This window comes from Lactuca sativa, chromosome 7 (genome assembly GCF_002870075.4).
Source record: "Lactuca sativa cultivar Salinas chromosome 7, Lsat_Salinas_v11, whole genome shotgun sequence".
Taxonomy (NCBI): Eukaryota; Viridiplantae; Streptophyta; class Magnoliopsida; order Asterales; family Asteraceae; genus Lactuca; species Lactuca sativa.
The window spans coordinates 177,495,864-177,514,358 of record NC_056629.2 but is presented as its reverse complement, the minus strand read 5'-3'; the positions used below and the strand labels follow the sequence as shown (position 1 = coordinate 177,514,358).

Below are 18,495 nucleotides of genomic sequence, written 5' to 3'. Positions count from 1 at the left end.
AGACCACATTGATCAAAACTTTTGACGAGCGCTATTCTTCTGTCACTAAGGCTGTCGTTTCCGCAACCACCGTGGCCCTTGAAACTGTGAGGCCTCAGGGGGTGATTCATTGATGTTCTAAGAGTTCAGCAACTTGAAGCCACCATAGTTTGACAAGACCTAGGACCTGATTGTTGCGATAAGATGGATATTTGATGTTGAGGGATGTTTTTATACCTGATCATGCCTGAGAACCTGAAGGTTTGATTTGCACTGAGCCAGCTTCGCTTGGGGGCGAAGGATTGGTGGAAGTTTGTGAATACTGATTATTCTCCTACAGAGCATGTTGCAGTGACTTGGGAGAGGTTTACTGAGCTATTTAGAGATGATTTCGTTCCCCGGGTGGAGAAGGAACGATTGGCCCAGGAGTTTCCGTCTCTCAAGAAGAAGACAGAGACGGTGACTTAGATCACCAAGATGTTCCACAAGAGTGCATTATTCTGCCTTGAGCATGTGTGTACAGAGCATGCACATGTGATTCGGTACGTGAGAATTTTGAGGAGGGGTATTCGGGAGTTTGTAGCGAACTCATCATATCGGACATTGGCTGAGCTGCAGACCAATGCCAGGAGGAGGGAGATCGAGCTGGAGATCCAGAAGAGGGAGGAGAAAGAGACTCAGGGGAGAGACAGGAGGCCTGTGCAGTCGCAACCGATGACCAAGCGGTTCAAGCCCGTTGATTCTAGAGCAGGAGCCCAGAAGGGCCGCACTTGTGGAAAGTGCGGTAAGAGTCACGAGGGATCTTGACGATCGAGGATTTGTTTCAAATGTTGCAAGGAGGGGCATATGAAAAAGGATTGCCCCAAGGGATTTTCTTTTTTGCTTTCATTGTAACCAGACTGGCCACAGGAAGTCTAAGTGTCCTCAGCTCACTCAGGGTTCAACTTAGGCCCCTGCTCCTGCTACCTTGCGTATTACTGATGGTCGGTCGGGGAAGTCCGAGGTTCGGAGAGCTCGTCGGAGAGTTTTTCAGCTGACTGCCGAGTAGCACTACTAGAAAAAAGACCTTTAATGACGCGCTTTTTACGACACGCGATAATTAACGATACGCAAAAGGACGTGCCCTTAAAATAGTGTCATCTCTCCAAAAAATTTAAGGATTTACGTCACGCTTTATTGCGTGCCCTTAATTTAGTGTCTCAAGAAAAAAAAATTAAAAACACGGAGGGCGCTTTATCTTAAACGCGCGTCGTCTGTACCTGTCGCTTTATAATTTTAATGAAACGCGCTTTTAGTAGACAAGGGGGGAAATGAAATCCCCAAAATTTTGAAAACCTGCCTTTTTTTTTTCTATCTTCTATCTGTGTTTCATCACAACAACCGACTTCATTACATCTTCATCTTATTCACATTACCACTTCGAATCTCCTACCCTAATTTTCCCCCAGCAACAATTCTAGCAGCTTCGCAGACATGGCTCAAAAACCCAGATGGGGCGAATTGGAGGAAGAAGCTGATGACGGTGACTATGACTATTTGTTGCCGCCGAAACAGGTTATTGGACCCGATGAACACGGGTTGAAAGTACAAATTCAACGACGAAGGTAATCGGGTTAAGATTACCAGCACCACACGCATCCGTAAAATCGCTAATGCTCGGCTGAGCAAGCGCGCCATGGAGAGGCGTTCTTGGCCTAAGTTCGGTGATGTCGTTCAAGAGGACGTCGGCGCCAAACTCACCATGGTTTCTACCGAGGAAATCATCTTTGAGCGACCAAGGGCTCCAGGTATGTCATCCCTAGATCTGAAATTTCAGATAATTGTAACAATCCTTTATAATTATTTATGTGAAATTGTTAAGACATATGTAGTTGAAGATTTAGGGCACTAATTCTTGATTGAAGTGACCGATTAAGATGAACGCATTCAGTTCTTTCTTTTTCTTTTATTTGACAAGTTCCACCACATATGAACTTCATATGTGGGTTGCCCTATTGCAAAGCTTGAAGGATGGGGACCTAAACGTGGGAGGAGAAACAAGAAGTAAGTTTGATTCTCTGTATCACAAGGCAATTGGAAGCATTTAGAGCTGGCTTTAATCAGGTCATCATCTTTTTCCAACATTCTAATATGCTAAATTGTTTATGGAATTAGAAAATATACAAAATAATTTTTTTAAGCTAATATTTTATCTTATTACTATCAGGTTTTTGAGGCTTCAAGTTTACAAATATTTTCTCCAAGTGAGTTGGATTATTTACTCTGTGGGCGTAGAGAAATGTGGGAGGTAATTTGCTTATCTTTTTTCTACTTAAACATAACATGTATTCTTTTTGAAAATGATATGATTTAGAGAATTCATGTTTCTTTTAAATGCAGGCTGATACACTTGTGGAACACATAAAATTCGACCATGGATACACATCCAAGAGCCCTGTAGTAATTAATGTGAGTAATTTATTTTTTTTAGCGATATTCAGGGAAGATTTATAAATTTATAGTATAGTTAATATTAATAATTTTGTTTATGTCTCTTTGTTAGTTGCTTGAGATAATGGGAGAGTTCAATCCAAAACAGCAAAGGGGATTCTGTCAGTTTGTTACTGGTGCACCTCGGCTTCCTCCAGGTGGCTTGGCTGTCTTGAACCCTAAGTTGACCATTGTCAGAAAGGTAAAAAAAACCCCCCTCAACCACCCCTTGTTCAAAATTTTATCTAGGTGAATTACGAAATTGCCCCTCCTCAGTCACTAACCCTTTATTAATTACAACGCTCTTCAAAGCTCCAACAACACTGCATCAAATGCTGCGGGTGGAGTGTTGGAATCTGCAGATGATGATTTGCCAAATGTCATGACATGTGCCAACTACCTCAAGCTTCCTCCATATTCCACCAAGGTAAACAAACCATTCATTTATTTCTATCACAAAGAAATGGTTTTTTGATTGAAAAGTATTGTTTGCCCTCTTCTCAATAAGACTTTGATGCAAATATAGATAAAAATGTCTGGATTTTAGACAAATCTGATTAGAAGTAGTTTTGAATCAAATTGATAAAGAAGTCACAGAACCCTAAATTATCTGGATTTCTTTTACACTTGAGTTATGATGTTTTGTGGTCTAAGTCACCTTTATGTCATATTCTGTGTGATTTGGCCAGAATTGGAATTGGGATTGGAACTGGAATTCGATTCCATTCTAATACCGCATCATGTTTGCAACACTGTCTCTTTATAAATAGTAAATACTCTAACTACCCTTTTAACCCTATATCTCACAAGTAAACATATCTCTTGCATTTCCATTTACTTTTCCTCTTCATATGGTTTACAAATTCCAATCTATTTCTTATCAACCAAATGTGTGAGAGAATCCAATTTCTTGAGATTCCAGATCCTTCAAATTCCAATTCCTTTGAATATGGTTCATTTATTTGTGTATTATATTGCACCATACTTTCATTTCTTTTTTTAAGACATTCTATTTTCAAATTTTTTTCTTATCAAGGCATTGTATTTTGAAAACTTTACCCAATTATAACATTCTTATTGTTTGCATTTACACTTCTTTACACGTCCCAATTTCAATTCGTTTATTTAAAAATTGATCATTTTAGGTTTTAGATTTTATTGATAACAGGTGAGACATGTGATATAGAAAGAATCAGCTAATAAAAATTAGATATTCACCTCTTTTTCTATATTTTGTACGATAATAACATAAAAAATTTGTATATTTGGCAGAAACTTTGACCAGGACTTGTTTTCAATCTCTTGTGTGTGCAAATGACGTAACTACCTCTAGAAAGTTTTTTAAGAAAAATAAATTGGAAGCAAGCATACCAGATCAGCATCAGGATCTGAGAAAGGCATCATGATATTAACTTCAGTTGCTTTAGTAGTTGTTATGGAAGTTTTGCCTTTCCTATTCAAAATTATAACTTAAAAACACCACCTGTTCCCTCTTTTCTAGCTTGTATTACTGTTGCTGGCTTCCAAATGAGGCCTTAATTGTCATAAACATTCTACTGTTAGATTTGGCCCTAATTTCTTTAATAGTCAACGATAGTGGGGTAGCATATTGAACTATTTGCTTAAGAAAGACATTATATCTTGTCCAATTTATATTTGAATTCAAGTTATGCATAATGTCAATATTGTTGGATTAATAAATACATTATACCTAAAGAATAAAGATTGTATGATGAAAGAAAGATTGTAAATTACCAACTATTGGTTTATCATTTGCTGAGTTAACCTACATTTTTTTTTCTGTAGTTTTATCTTGTTTCTGATATAGCCGTGAAAGAACTCATTGCAGTTGCCACCAACAGAGAAGGTAAGCTATAATATGCCAAAGTTGAATTACTTTTTAAGAAATAGCAACCTACTTTTAGTTATTTGTTTATTATATCAACATACAACATCAGATTCAAAAAGTGTTGTAGAGCTAACAAATGGTTCTTCAGGTATGCAATACTCTAGGCATAATTATAATATAAAACTATAAAAAATTTAATTTTTTGATATATATTTTTTATATTGTTTTGCAGAGGATAATAAAGAGCAAATCTTGAAAAGGATATTTTTTGTTTTGTTTTGCAGAGGATACCCCTCACATTTTCCCAAATTACCCCTTCCTCTACAATGTTTTTTTGTTTCTGTGTATTTTGTGCATCAGGTAAAGTTGGTGGAAGAAAGGAATATGAAGCCACTTGATTCAAATCTTGCAGCATTAGTCTTAAAGAATTATGAAAGGCAAGATGCAACTTTACTTAGTTGGAATTTGATGTAGAGAGTAGATTAAATGCAAATTTAGATATTGTAAAAAATAGAATTGTATGACATTAAATTTTATGCAATGGATTGTATTTTTTGTATATGATATTTTATTTCTATTATGAGACATTCAATGCAAATTTAATTTAAAAATTAATAAATATATAAATATTTTTTTTAGAACATTTAAAATTGTGATACGCAAAAATGTGTGTCATCTTCATTTATGACATGGCCTTTCTTGACAGGGGCTTCCTTGATACGCATTGCGTGTCATAAACACGTGCGTCGTAAGGTTACGACACGCAAATGCGTGTCGTCTACCTTTATGACAGGGCCTTCCTTGATACGCAATGCGTGTCATAACTGCGCGTCGTAAATGCGCATCGTCTCTCTTTATGACAGGGCCTTCCTTGACACGCATTTGCGCGTCGTCTGGGCGTTTTACGACGCGCAATGAGCGTCGTAAAAGGCCTTTTTTTCTAGTAGTGTAGGTCTGCGTGACACCTGATGTTGTGGCTGGTATGTATCTCCTTATTTATGTTATTGATTTGATTTGTTTATGCATATCTTTTGTTTCATGTAGGTACTTTCCTTGTAAATTCTATGCCTGCTTTGGTGCTACTTGACTCGAGTGCGAGTCAAACCTATAACGACGTGAAAATTTAAAACAATTTTTCATTTTTAAAACAAACATAACTCATATAATAGCTCTCAAAATCTCATAACTGTCAAATGTCATAATAATAACAAATCCCAGAATCTCAAACAACTCTTCTTCCAGTGTGTACAGATCATGCCGGCGCCTTCCCACGATCCTCGCTAGTACCTAAAACACATATCACATAACAACGTAAGCATAAATGCTTAGTGAGTTCCCCAAAATACCACATACAACACATAAGCCACTAGAGGCTATAACTCGGTAAGACCATCCGGTCAATATGTCTCAGCAGGACCCACCAGTCCCATAGCTTGTTGGACACTACGGTCTGGTCTAGCTCGTTGGACCCTCCGGCCCGGTCTAAATCCTTAGACCCTCCGGCCTGGTCTAAATCATTGGACCCTCCGGCCCGGTCTAAATCTTTGGACCCTCCGGCCCAGTCTAATATCACATAGCATACATATATCACAAGGCACATAATCTCATACATACACATAACACATAAGACCCTCTGATCTGCACATAGGTACCACTCTAGGTAATGTATAGTGAGAAGACTCACCTAGGGTAACTCGGATAATCTCGAACTCGAAATACTGATCTAGCCTCCGCCTAATCACATAAAAAATTTTCATCTAATTAACAATGACTCTCAAAGGCTAGATTAATCCCACCTATAATCCCTCAGAAGGGTAAAAGACCATTTTACCCCTCCAAGACCCAAAAGTCCAAATGTTGACCAAACCCTAAAAGTCAACGGTCTAAATTTGACCGGACTCGCCGAGTGCACTCGTGGGACTCGGCGAGTTCATATATATCCTCTGAATCCTTTTAAGGCCTCACTCGCCTCATTGAGTTAACCTCCCAACTCGACGGGTTACCACTGGTCACGAATCACGGGGCAACCCGATCCAAATCGTCGAGTTCTCTCATGGACTCGGCGAGTTTCCTCCATGGCCATACTCATTTGACCTTCTGAGGTCAGAAGGTCAAATGAGTATGGCCATGGTGAACCTCTCCCAGGTCACCGCTGTAATCTCCACAAGAGTGAAATCAGCCGTCAAAAACTTCCACCAGTCCTTCGCTCCCAAGCGAAGCTGGTTCAACGCGAACCGTACCCTCAGATGCTCCGGACAATAACAAGTGTAGAAGCATCCCTCAATGTCAGAGATCCACCTCATCACGGCTATCGGATCCTGAGTCCCATCAAACTCTGGTGGCTTCGTGTTGCTGAACTCTCGGTATAGCAACGAGTCACCCCTGTGGCCTCGCGACAGTGACAGCTATAGTGGCTGCAGCAACAGCCGCCTCAGTAACAACAACATATCTCTCGTCAAATGTCTCAATCAGCGTGGTCTTGATAGACCCAAACATCTCCGGGATGGCCTCCCAGATCGTCGCGGCCACCTCTTCATGTATCATCCGACGAATCTCCTCGTCACTAACGCCGCTGCTCGCAGGTGTGTGGTGTGTACCAACCATGATGTCTCTGAAACATAACACAAAAGAAATCAGAGACTTGCTCGATTATACTCACACTCGATGACTCACCCCAACTTGTTCCTTAGTACCTTAAGGATTCTTACTTGGAATGCTCACCGACCCGATGTTTCTAGTAGTACGGGCCCTATACTACCTTCCACACCACATCAGTATTCACCCCAAGTCCTCCTCCTAGGATCCCAGATCACAAGTACTCTATATCTCGCTAAACACAGGCTACCCTCCAATAGACCCCTCCTAAGCTCCTCACTGCTACCTACTCACTCTCGAAGTATCTCATAGCAGCAGTAATCTCCTAGGCTAAGCCATCACAAATTAGGCCACTCTAGTCCTAAATATGAATATCTAGCCTACTCTAGCATGCATAGCACATCACATTATATCTCATAACACATAATGTAAGGGAATTTTTGGAAATCACCGTTCGGGCGCTGGCTGATCGGCACATTGCTCCTTTCTGCTTTTCTCAAAATCCTTTACTCTTTTAGAAAAATTGCTCCTTTTGATGAAAAACCTTCTCAAATCCTCAGTTTGAGTTCAGATACGCCCGGAGGTGCATCCAAATCCCTCAAACCAAGGCTTTGATACCAACTTGTAATGACGTGAAAATTTAAAACAATTTTTCATTTTTAAAACAAACATAACTCATATAATAGTTCTCAAAATCTCATAAATGTCAAATTTCATAAGAATGACAAATCCCAGAATCTCAAATAACTCTTCTGCCAGTGTGTACAGATCATGTCGGCGCCTTCCCGTGATCCTCGCTAGTACCTGAAACACATATCACATAACACGGTAAGCATCAATGCTTAGTGAGTTCCCCAAAATACCATATACAACACATAAGCCACTCGAGGATATAACTCGGTAAGATCCTCCGGTCAATGTGTCTCAGAAGGACCCTCCAGTCCCATAGCTCGTTGGACCCTACGGTGCGGTCTAGCTCGTTGGACCCTCCAGCCCGGTCTAAATCGTTGGACCCTCCGGCCCGGTCTAATATCACATAGCATACATATATCACAAGGCACATAATCTCATACATACACATAACACATAAGACCCTCCGGTCTGCACATAGGTACCACTCTAGGTAATGTATAGTGAGAAGACTCACCTCGGGTAACTCGGATAATCTCGAGCTCGAAATACTGATCTAGCCTCCGCCTAATCACATAAAAAAATTTCCTCTAATTAACGACTCTCAAAGGTTAGATTAACCCCCCCCCCCCCTATAATCCCTCAGAAGGGTAAAAGACCATTTTACCCCTCCAAGACCCAAAATTCCAAATGTTGACCAAACGCTAAAAGTCAACGAAAGTCAACTCAGTCAATGGTCCAACTTTGACCGGACTCGACGAGTGCACTCGTGGCACTCGGTGAGTTCGTGTAAATCCTCTAAATCCTTCTAAGGCCTCACTCGATTCATCGAGTTAACCTCCCAAATCGATGGGTTACCACTGGTCACGAATTACGGGGCAACCCGATCCAACTCGGCGAGTTTCCTCCATGGCCATACTCATTCGACTTCCTGAGGTCAGATCTGTTTCTCTAACTTATAGATATGACCTTCTAACACTCAAAAGTCACATAAAGGTCCAATCTTTATGCTCATGCAACACTCATATGGCTCTATTAGATGAATTAGCTCTTAATATGACAACCAAGATTCAAAACTCCAATGGAACTGCATAAAGTTGGACGATTGGGACTCTCTAGACCTCTCAAGGTCCAGATCTAAGGTCTGTTCCATTCTGGGACTCCTCATGCTTCTTATTCCAACTCAAGAAAGGGTAAAGAAACCCTAGATTCAAGAAGTCTACACATAAAGAAGGGAAGGGTCGCATTGCTACCTTAAAGTGAAGCCTCCTTGCTTGAATGTCTCAGAATAACAACCTCCTATGGTCCTTCTTGATGGATCACCTCTCCTCCTTAGCAAAATCACAGCAAATGGCTCAAGATGGCTCTTCGCTCACTTCACACGCTCAAGCTTGCTAGGGTTCTTTCTTCTGTAAGGGTGGCCACAAATGAAGGCCATAAGGACCTTAAAATAGGGTTGAGGCCCAAAGATTTAGGGTTTCTGTCCACAGCACGAACTCGTCGAGTCGACTCACCGACTCTTCGAGTCCATTAATTAATCCGAGTCATCAGTTGCGATCCTACTCGATGAGTTTAGGCGCCAACTCGTCGAGTCCCTCTCCTTATCTCAAAATAAATATTCAAATTATGATACCTGGAAATCTGGATGTTACAATTCTCCCCCACTAGAACTACTTCGCCCTCGAAGTCTCATTCTGCGAACAACTATGGATGCTGCTCCCGCATCTCCATCTCCGGCTCCCACGTCAGCTCGGACCCTTTTCGATGTTGCCATTAGACCTGTACCAGAGGCACCTTCTTGTTCCTCAGAACCTTAATCTTCAGGATCTAGGATCACGACTGGCTTCTCAATGTAATTCAGGCTCGCATCCACCTGAATATCCTCTAGTGGCACTACTGCCGTCTCATCGGCTATACACTTCCTCAACTGGGATACGTGGAAGGTATCATGGATCTGGCTCAACTCCGCAGGTAGCTCTAAACGGTATGCTACCTTGCCACTCTTGCGGTCACCCTGAAAGGACTAATGTACCGGGGCCCAAATTTCCATTCTTCCTGAATTCGATCACTCCTTTCCAAGGAGATACCTTCAGGAGTACGAAATCCCCAACCTGGAACTCAAGCTCGGATCGTCGCCTATCCGCGTAAATCGTCTGGTGACTCTGGCTGTCAGTAACCTCTATCTGAACTGTTGAATCTGCTCCATCGTCTTAAGCACTATCTTGATGCTACCCAACACTCGCTGTCCTACCTCCCCCTATAGATGGGGGTCCTACACCTCCTCCCATATAGCATTTAAAGGGAGGCATACCAATACTCGAATGGTGGCTGTTGTTGTAGGAAAACCTAACCAAAGGTAGGTATATATCCCAACTTCCCCCAAAGTCCATGACACATGCTCGAAGCATGTCCTTAAGCGTCTGTATCGTCCGCTCACTACGTCCGTCCGTCTGTGGGTGATAAGTGGTACTGAAGTGCAACCTCGTACCCAACTCCTCATGGAATTTCTTCTAGAACCTAGAAGTGAAATGTAAATCTCGGTCTGACATAATCGAGATCGGCACTCCATGCCGCGACACCACCTCTCTCACATATATCTCTGCCAGCCTCTCTGCAAAAGAGCTCTCACTAATAGCAAGGAAGTGAGCGCTCTTCGTCAGCCGATCCATAATCACCCAAATTGCATCAAAACCACTCACGGTCCTCGGCAATTTGGTGATGAAATCCATAGAAATATGTTCCCACTTCCACTGGGGAACCTCCAGTGGCTGTAACTTGCCATGCGGATGCTCGTGCTCGACCTTAACCCGACGACAGGTCAAGCACCTCTCCACTACCCACGCAACATCCCTCTTCATACAGGGCCACCAGTAATCCATCTTCAGGTCCAAATACATCTTAGTGGCCCCAGGATGGATCGAGAATCTCAATCTGTGTGCCTCCTCCATCAGTATGCTACGTGCCCCGCCCATAAACGACACCCAAATTCGACCATGAAAGGTCATAAGCCATCAACTATCGGTAACAAACTCGGATACCTGCCCAATCACCCGCTCTCTCTTGCGGTTCTCCGGTCTCACAGTCCCTTCCTAGGCCTCTCGGATTGTATCCAATACCAGAGTCATCACCGTCATCCTCATGCATATATCTCGAATCGGGGCTGTAACACCGTAAAAATTTAAACAATTTTTCACATTTTTCAAATCACATTTCCATTCATAATTATTATAAAAATCTCAATGTATCACATCTCAAATACAGAAACATATCCCAAGATCAAAAACATATAAAACTCCGCGGGTGTGTACGAATCATGTCGGCGCCGTCCCACGATCGTCACTAGTACTTGAAACACATAACACATAACACTGTAAGCATAATTGATTAGTGAGTTCCCAAAATACTACTCTAACACATATTAGCCACTCAAGGCTATAACTCTGTTTGACTCTCTAGTCAATGTGTCTTAGTGGGACCCTCCAGTCCCAACTCTCTGTGGGCCCTCCGGTCCTAACTCTATGGACCCACTGGTCCTAACTCTATAAACTCTGAATCATACATATCACATATCACATCAAATCATAACACATAAATAGCATGCAAATACATTGACACCTAACTCTGATTACCACTCTAGGTAAAGTATAGTGAGAAGACTTACCTTGGGTAACTCGGTAAATCTCTGACTTGGTAAAATCTGGTCTAGCCTCCGCCTAATCACGTGGAACAAATACTCTAATCAATATAACTCTAAAGGCTAGACTAAGTCATCTTTCATCACTCTCAGAAAGGTAAAAGACCATTTTACCCCTCTCATAACTTAAAGGCCCCACAATAGACCAAACCCTAAAAGTCAGCCAAAAGTCAACTCTCCGGGTTACACTGCGCGTACCAGATGTGTACGTTGGGCATACCCGGCAGTCTCTCAGAATCAGGAAACGTCACCCCGTACGCTGCGTGTATTGGGATTACGCCCGACGTAATTCCCAGTTTCCTTCTCCTTGCCTTTTGGGTCTTAAACGATTAAGACCTACGTCCAAACTCCAGATCTGCCCTCCCTAACATCACTTAATGCATAAAGTTGGTGACTTTAGGCCTTTGCATGGCTGTGGGAGTCACCATCACTCAAATCCTTTTATTTCCAACCCTCAAGGGTCCATGACTCAAGTATGGCTAGCTCTTATCAATCAAGAATGGATTTTTATCACATAGAAACCCTAAATGAACTAGCATGGGACAAATCTCGGCTTCTTAGAGCTCAACAACTCATAAAGCTATGAACTTGGGGACAAAAACCCTAAAACTTCTCTTTACAAAGTATGAACAGAAAAGATGTAAAGCTTGAAGCTTTTTACCTCAAAATGAAGCTTCTTTCACTGCTAATCTCGGATTTACAAGCTTGAGATCTAACTCTTCCTCTTCCAAGGCTATCACTTTGCTCCAAATGGCCAAGAACACACTAAAAGGCTCTCCTAGACACTCCCTTGCTATATGAACGGGATTTAGGGTTTTGAAAGGATAATGCTCTGGAAAAGGTGGCGAACAAAAGGACCATAAGGTTGGTTAAATAGGGAGGCTCAAGTAAATAGGGTTTCTCTTCTGGGCCGGGTATGCCCCGCGTATCTGGAAATCCTCCCGGATCTGGACGCGGACGAGTACGTTGAGCGTACACCCCAGTACGCCCTGCGTACCCGCCAGTCATGCACTTTCTTATCAAGGGATCATTATGATAATTCTTAAAAGATAAAGGTTCATAAGGTATACCTAATTTTTGGGATGTTACAATTCTCCCCCACTAGAACCATACTTCACCCTCGAAGTCTCATGCTGTAAACAACTCTAGGTGCTGCTCCCGCATCTCTAACTTTGTCTCCAAGTCAACTCAGACCCCCTCCGATGTTGCCACTGAACCTGAACCAGGGGCACCTCCTTGTTCCTCATAACCTTGATCTTTCGATCCTTCGAGTAAAAGACTCGTCCCTATAACGGTTAGAATCAAACGAGAGTTGCGCAATAGGGCAAATCCAACACTCTAAGATTATTCAATCCTGATCGCATGTGACGTGACGTATTCACCTAATGGCTAACTCCCATCACTCAGAATCCCACAAAGCACAAAGCAAGCAGCATTCAGACAAAAGGGAACAATCTCAAGCAAATCCGTTTTCATAGAGAGAAACTGAACTAGCATACAATGCTAAACTCATACTATCAGGCATAACCTAAACAGGCTATCCTACTACTGTCTACTCAATTCTAGCATGCAGTTTTCATACACTGAAGCACATAAAGCAGGCACATAAGGCATCACTCCTAGATCCTTAGCCCTATTCTAGCATGCTGTTATACTGAAACTGATAAACATAATATAAGCTTGCATGGGTACTTTGGGGAATACTTACTTGAGCTCGGCCGGTCGCGCACATCACACACTTCGTTCCTTCTTAAAACTCTTTACTTAGCTTTTCAGAAAATATTTTATTCTTTAAAATCTTTTAATCCCTCTATTTGAGTTCAGTCACCCCCGAAGGTGTGTCCGAATCCCTCAAACCAGGGCTCTGATACCAACTTGTAAAATCCCAAAAATACGAGCCAAAAATTTCATTTTTAAAACATATACTTAGCAAAACATTTAGGAATAAAACGTTCAACGATCATATCACTTTCACAAAGATGTTGCATGTCTGGAAAACATTTTTATAAAACATAAAAATGTCAGAGTACAATTCCCTAGGAAGATCTCATAATGCGGAATACAAAGCATGTGTGTGATGTACCGTTACCGTGCCAGATCCTTCCCCTTCGAAGAAGAGGTACCTGAAACCAAAACTGAAAACTGTAAGCACGAAGCTTAGTGAGTTCCCCCATCGTACCACATACCATACAATCACATATCATACATACTGTCGGGAAATTTTGGGGTGCCCGACCTACCCGGTACGACCATTCTGGGGTGCCGACCTACTCGTGTCAAGCCATTCTGGGGTGCTGACTACCTGTGTCAACCGTTCTGGGGTGCTGACTACCCATCGGTCCTAACAACCGATCCTCAAGGACTATTTCACCCCTACTGCTACTTTCACATATATCATAACATAACATATTATCAGATATATCTGGGGTGTCCGATCTACCCTTCGGTCCTAACGGCCGAAACTTGGGGACTATTCCCCTCCTACTACCACTATCACATATAACATATCATGCCAGCATATAAACATATCATCACATACTGTCAGACATATCTTGGGTGTCTGACCTACCCTTCGGTCCTAACAACCGAACTCTACTACTATCACATATACATATCATGCCAGCATATAACATATCAGGTAGTAGCAAACCTAGATGATATCACAAAGACAATCATCTAACATACAACTCCTACTGGCAGGCTGACATTGTGGCCGTAGACCCACCGCTACTGGAAGGTAACTCACCTCAAAGTAGCTGCTGATCGGTGTGGGAACTGACTGTCTTCTGCTACTGCTGCTCTGGAAATCCTCCGGCTATAACTCCCACAAAACACTTAGTCAAATACTGCTAACCGACCTCAGGGTAAAATGACCATTTACCCCCTAACCAAACCAAGAGTCAGAGTCAAAGTCAACTGCCAGTTGAACCGACTCGCCGAGTTGGCTTGCCAACTCGCTGAGTCCCTATCCTTTTGTCTGACCAAAAACCTGTCTCTACTCGTCGAGTTAGGCATTGGCTAGACGAGTTTTCCTTCTAAGCCAAAGGCCAATAGTCCTTCTTCCTACTCGCCGAGTTGTATGAACAACTCGCCGAGTTCATCTTCATCCGAAGAACACTCTATGTTGCGACTCGCCGAGCTGTATGAACAACTCGCCGGGTTTGTTCTTGAGGCAAGAAGATTGCCTTGAACTCGCCGAGTCAGGGTATTGACTCGTCAAGTTGCTTCATGGGTGAGTCTAGCTTCCGACTCACTGAGTCACACCCCCATGACTCACTACTCCACCCCGCAACCATGAAAAGGGGGAAAACTCGGGGAATCGCGACTCGACTCGCCGAGTCCGATGAACGACTCGTCGATTCTGCCACATGCAAAAACTATATACTCAATTTTGCTTGAATCCAGCTCATGCCATTCATAGATCTGGGTTTCTAGGGCATGAATAACACGTAAAGTTTCCAACTTTACGTGTAAATAATCACCAATGAAGGTTTTAGGGCTCAAAATGCACCAAAAGAGTAGATCTAGGGATTTCATGCAATATGGCTCCATAAAGGCAGTAGATCCAAGCTCCTGGAGCTCAACCATCCCTAGATCTAGAGGCTAAACAACTTATTACAAACCCTAATACACAATCAAGCTTGGGGAAAGGCTCAAGAAGGACTTCCATGGAGCTATAAGGACTATAAGCATGAAAACTGGGGAAAACCGAGTTATACCTCAAGGAAATCACTGAGATAGCACAAGGATGCATGGACTCCTTCTTCTCTTCTTGATCTACTCTTCTTTCTTCTTAAAATCTTCAAGAAACACACCAAAGCACTTCAATCTCACAAGGAATAAGGGTTTGAACGATGTTGGGAGCTCTGAGGGTGAAGGGGGCGATGTTGGGGTGCATAAGGTTGGTTTAAATAGGGTGGAAACCCTTGAAATTTAGGGTTTCATCAGACAGCGGGGACTCGCTGAGTGGCCAACTTAAATGTGCCCCCAAACCCGTCTTTACTCGGCGAGTCGGGCCTACAAATCGCCAAGTCCAAGGCTAAAATGAAAAATACTTAGATATATTTTACGTACCAGGAACCAGGTGCTACAAATCTCCCCCACTTATTTTAGATTTCGTCCTCAAAGTCTGCTGCTCGATCCTGAAACAGCTCGGGGTAATGCTCCACCATTTCTTCCACCGGCTCCCAAGTCCATTCCGAACCCTTTCGGTGCTGCCATTGCACCTTTACTAATTCCACCCTCTTGTTCCTCAGATCCTTCGAATTCTGGTCGAGGATTGCGACTGGGCGCTCAATATAATTCAGGTTGTCATCAACCTGTATATCCTCTAGCAGCACCACCGCTAAATCATCCACTAGGCACTTCCGCAGCTGGGAGACATGGAAGGTGTTGTGGATCTGACTGAGCTTGGCTGGCAGATCCATCCTATATGCTACCTTGCCCACCCGGGCTACCACCCTGAACGGACCAATGTATCTCTAGCCCAACTTTCCCTGCTTCCTGAATCGAATGACGCCTTTCCAAGGCGACACCTTCAGGAGAACCATATCCCCGACCTGGAACTCCAGGTCTGATCGACGCTTGTTGGCATAACTTTTCTACCGACTCTACGCAGTCTAAAGCCTGCTCCAAACCTGCTGGATTCTCTGGGTCATCTTGAGCACCACCTCGGTGCTCCCCATGACCCTCTGGCCAACTTCACCCTAACATATCGGGGTCCTGCACCTCCGACCGTAAAACATCTCGAATGGAGGACGGTCAATACTCGCGTGGTAGCTGTTGTTGTACGAGAACTCAGCCAAGGGAAGATAAGTATCCCAGCTACTACCGAAGTCTAGCACGCATGCCCGCAACATATCCTCCAAAGTTTGGATGGTCCGCTCACTCTGACCATCCGTCTGCGGGTGAAAGGCGGTGCTAAAATGCAGACGAGTTCCCAACTCATCATGAAACTTCTTCCAAAACCTGGAAGTGAACCGCACATCTCGATCTGATATCACTGACACTGGCACCCCGTGCCGCACCATTATCTCCCTGATGTAGATATCGGCCAACTTTTCGGCCGAGATACTTTCCTGAATCGGAATAAAATGGGCGCTCTTGGTCAATCGATCCACGATGACCCAAATCGAATCTACACCTCGCGCCGTCCGGGGAAGCTTTGTGATAAAATCCATCGTAATATCCTCCCATTTCCACAATGGGATATCCAACGGCTGCATCTTGCTGTGCGGTCTATGATGCTCGGCCTTGACCTTCCTGCACGTCAAGCACCGCTCGACGTACCATGCCACATCCCGCTTCATGCAGGGCCACCAATAGTCTAGAAGAAGATACCTATACATCTTCGTCGCCCCTGGATGAATAGAGAATCGGGATTTGTGTGCCTCCTCCATCAAGATCTGGCGCACGCCTCCATGATACGGCACCCACACCCTTCGGTGTAGTGTCAATAATCCTCGATTGTCATAATCAAAGGAGGTGACTTGACCCACTATTCTCTCACTCTTTCGATGTTCCTCCTTCATAGCCTCCTGTTGAGCTTCCCGAATCTGCTCTAACAGGGGAGTCACCATAGTCATCCTCATGCAAATATCCCTGATCGGCGCCGCCTTGCGGCTAAGCGCATCGGCCACCACATTGGCCTTCCCCGGGTGATAAAGGATCTCGCAATCATAATCCTTCACCACGTCCAACCATCGATGATGCCTGATGTTCAGATTCGGCTGATCCATGAGGTACCTCAAACTCTTGTGGTCCGTGTAAATGGTACATCGAACCCCGTAGAGGTAATGCCGCCAAATCTTGAGGGCGAAAACCACCACCCCCAACTCTAAATCATGCGTCGGGTAGTTCGCCTCGTGAGGCTTCAGCTGCCTCGAGGCGTAAGCAATGACATGTCCCCTCTGCATCAATACTGCGCCTAAGCTCGAGATAGACGCATCACAGTATACCACAAAATCCTCTACGCCCTCGGGCAGGGCTAAGATTGGCGCCTCGCACAATCTCTGCCTCAGAATCTCGAACGCTACCTGCTGCTTAGGCCCCCATCGAAAGACCACGACTTTCCTAGTCAACCGTGTCAGGGGTACGACTATCTTGGAGAAATCCTAAATGAATCTCCGATAGTAGCCTGCTAATCCTAGGAAACTCCGAATCTCGGATGGAGACTTCGGAACCTCCCATCTTATCACAGCCTCCACCTTGGCCGGGTCTACTGAAATCCCGTTTTGGTTGACGAGGTGCCCAAGAAACTGCACCTCATGTAACCAAAAATCACATTTGGAGAACTTGGCGTACAAGCTCTCTCTTCTCAAGGTCTCCAAAACCTCTCTTAGATGCTCCTCGTGCTCCTCCTGCGTCTTGGAATAAACGAAGATGTCATCAATAAAAACTATCACAGACCGATCCAACATTGGTCTACACACGCGGTTCATGAGATCCATGAACGCGGCAGGAGCATTAGTGAGCCCAAACGGCATCACCGCGAACTCATAATGGCCATAGCGCGTCCGAAACGTGGTCTTCTGTACATCCTCCTCTCTGACCCTCATCTGATGATAACCTGAACGCAAATCGATCTTGGAGAACCAAGATGCTCCCTGTAACTGATCAAAGAGGTCATCAATCCTTGGGAGTGGGTAACGGTTCTTCACCGTTACCTTATTCAGCTCCCGGTAATCTATACACATCCGATGCGACCCGTCCTTCTTCTTCACAAATAGGACCGGGGCTCCCCAGAGTGAACTACTCGGTTGAATAAATCTCTTGTCTAGTAGCTCCTGCAGCTGCGTAGACAACTCCTGCATCTCGGGAGGAGCCAACCGATAGGGTGCCTTGGCTATGGAGCCGCACCAGGAACTAGGTCGATCCTAAACTCTACCTGACGCTCCGGTGGTATTCTAGGAAGCTCCTCCGGGAACACATCAGCGTAGTCTCGCACCACTAGAACCTCACTCACCGTCGCCTTAACCGCCTCCCAGGTATCCATTACGTATGCGACATATCCCGCGCAACCTTGCTGAAGGTAGTGCCTAGCCCTTGCTGCTGAACATACTGTGGGTCCACGTTGTGGCCTCTCGCCATGGATCACCAACTCTCCCCCACTTGGGGTCCTGATCCGCACTAGCTGTTGTGCACAATCTATCACCGCCTCGTTAGATCTCAACCAATCCATGCCTATAATCACTTTGTTCCCACGCAACGGAATGGGAACCAATCCACCAAGTAGCGCTCCTCAAATAACCTCAGGACACAATCTCTAAACACCGATGAT

General features: G+C 43.9%; 1 protein-coding gene across 1 annotated transcript in view; it reads left to right on the top strand.

The window, feature by feature from the left end:
- Positions 1–1,339: 1,339 nt before the first annotated feature.
- The window catches only part of LOC122195072 (uncharacterized), a 75,465-nt gene continuing 58,309 nt past the window's right edge, over positions 1,340–18,495 (top strand). The window contains exon 1 of the mRNA XM_052765856.1: positions 1,340–1,563. Within this exon, the coding sequence (XP_052621816.1) occupies positions 1,453–1,563 (111 nt within the window). The 5' untranslated portion in view covers positions 1,340–1,452. The remainder of the gene's footprint in view (positions 1,564–18,495) is intronic.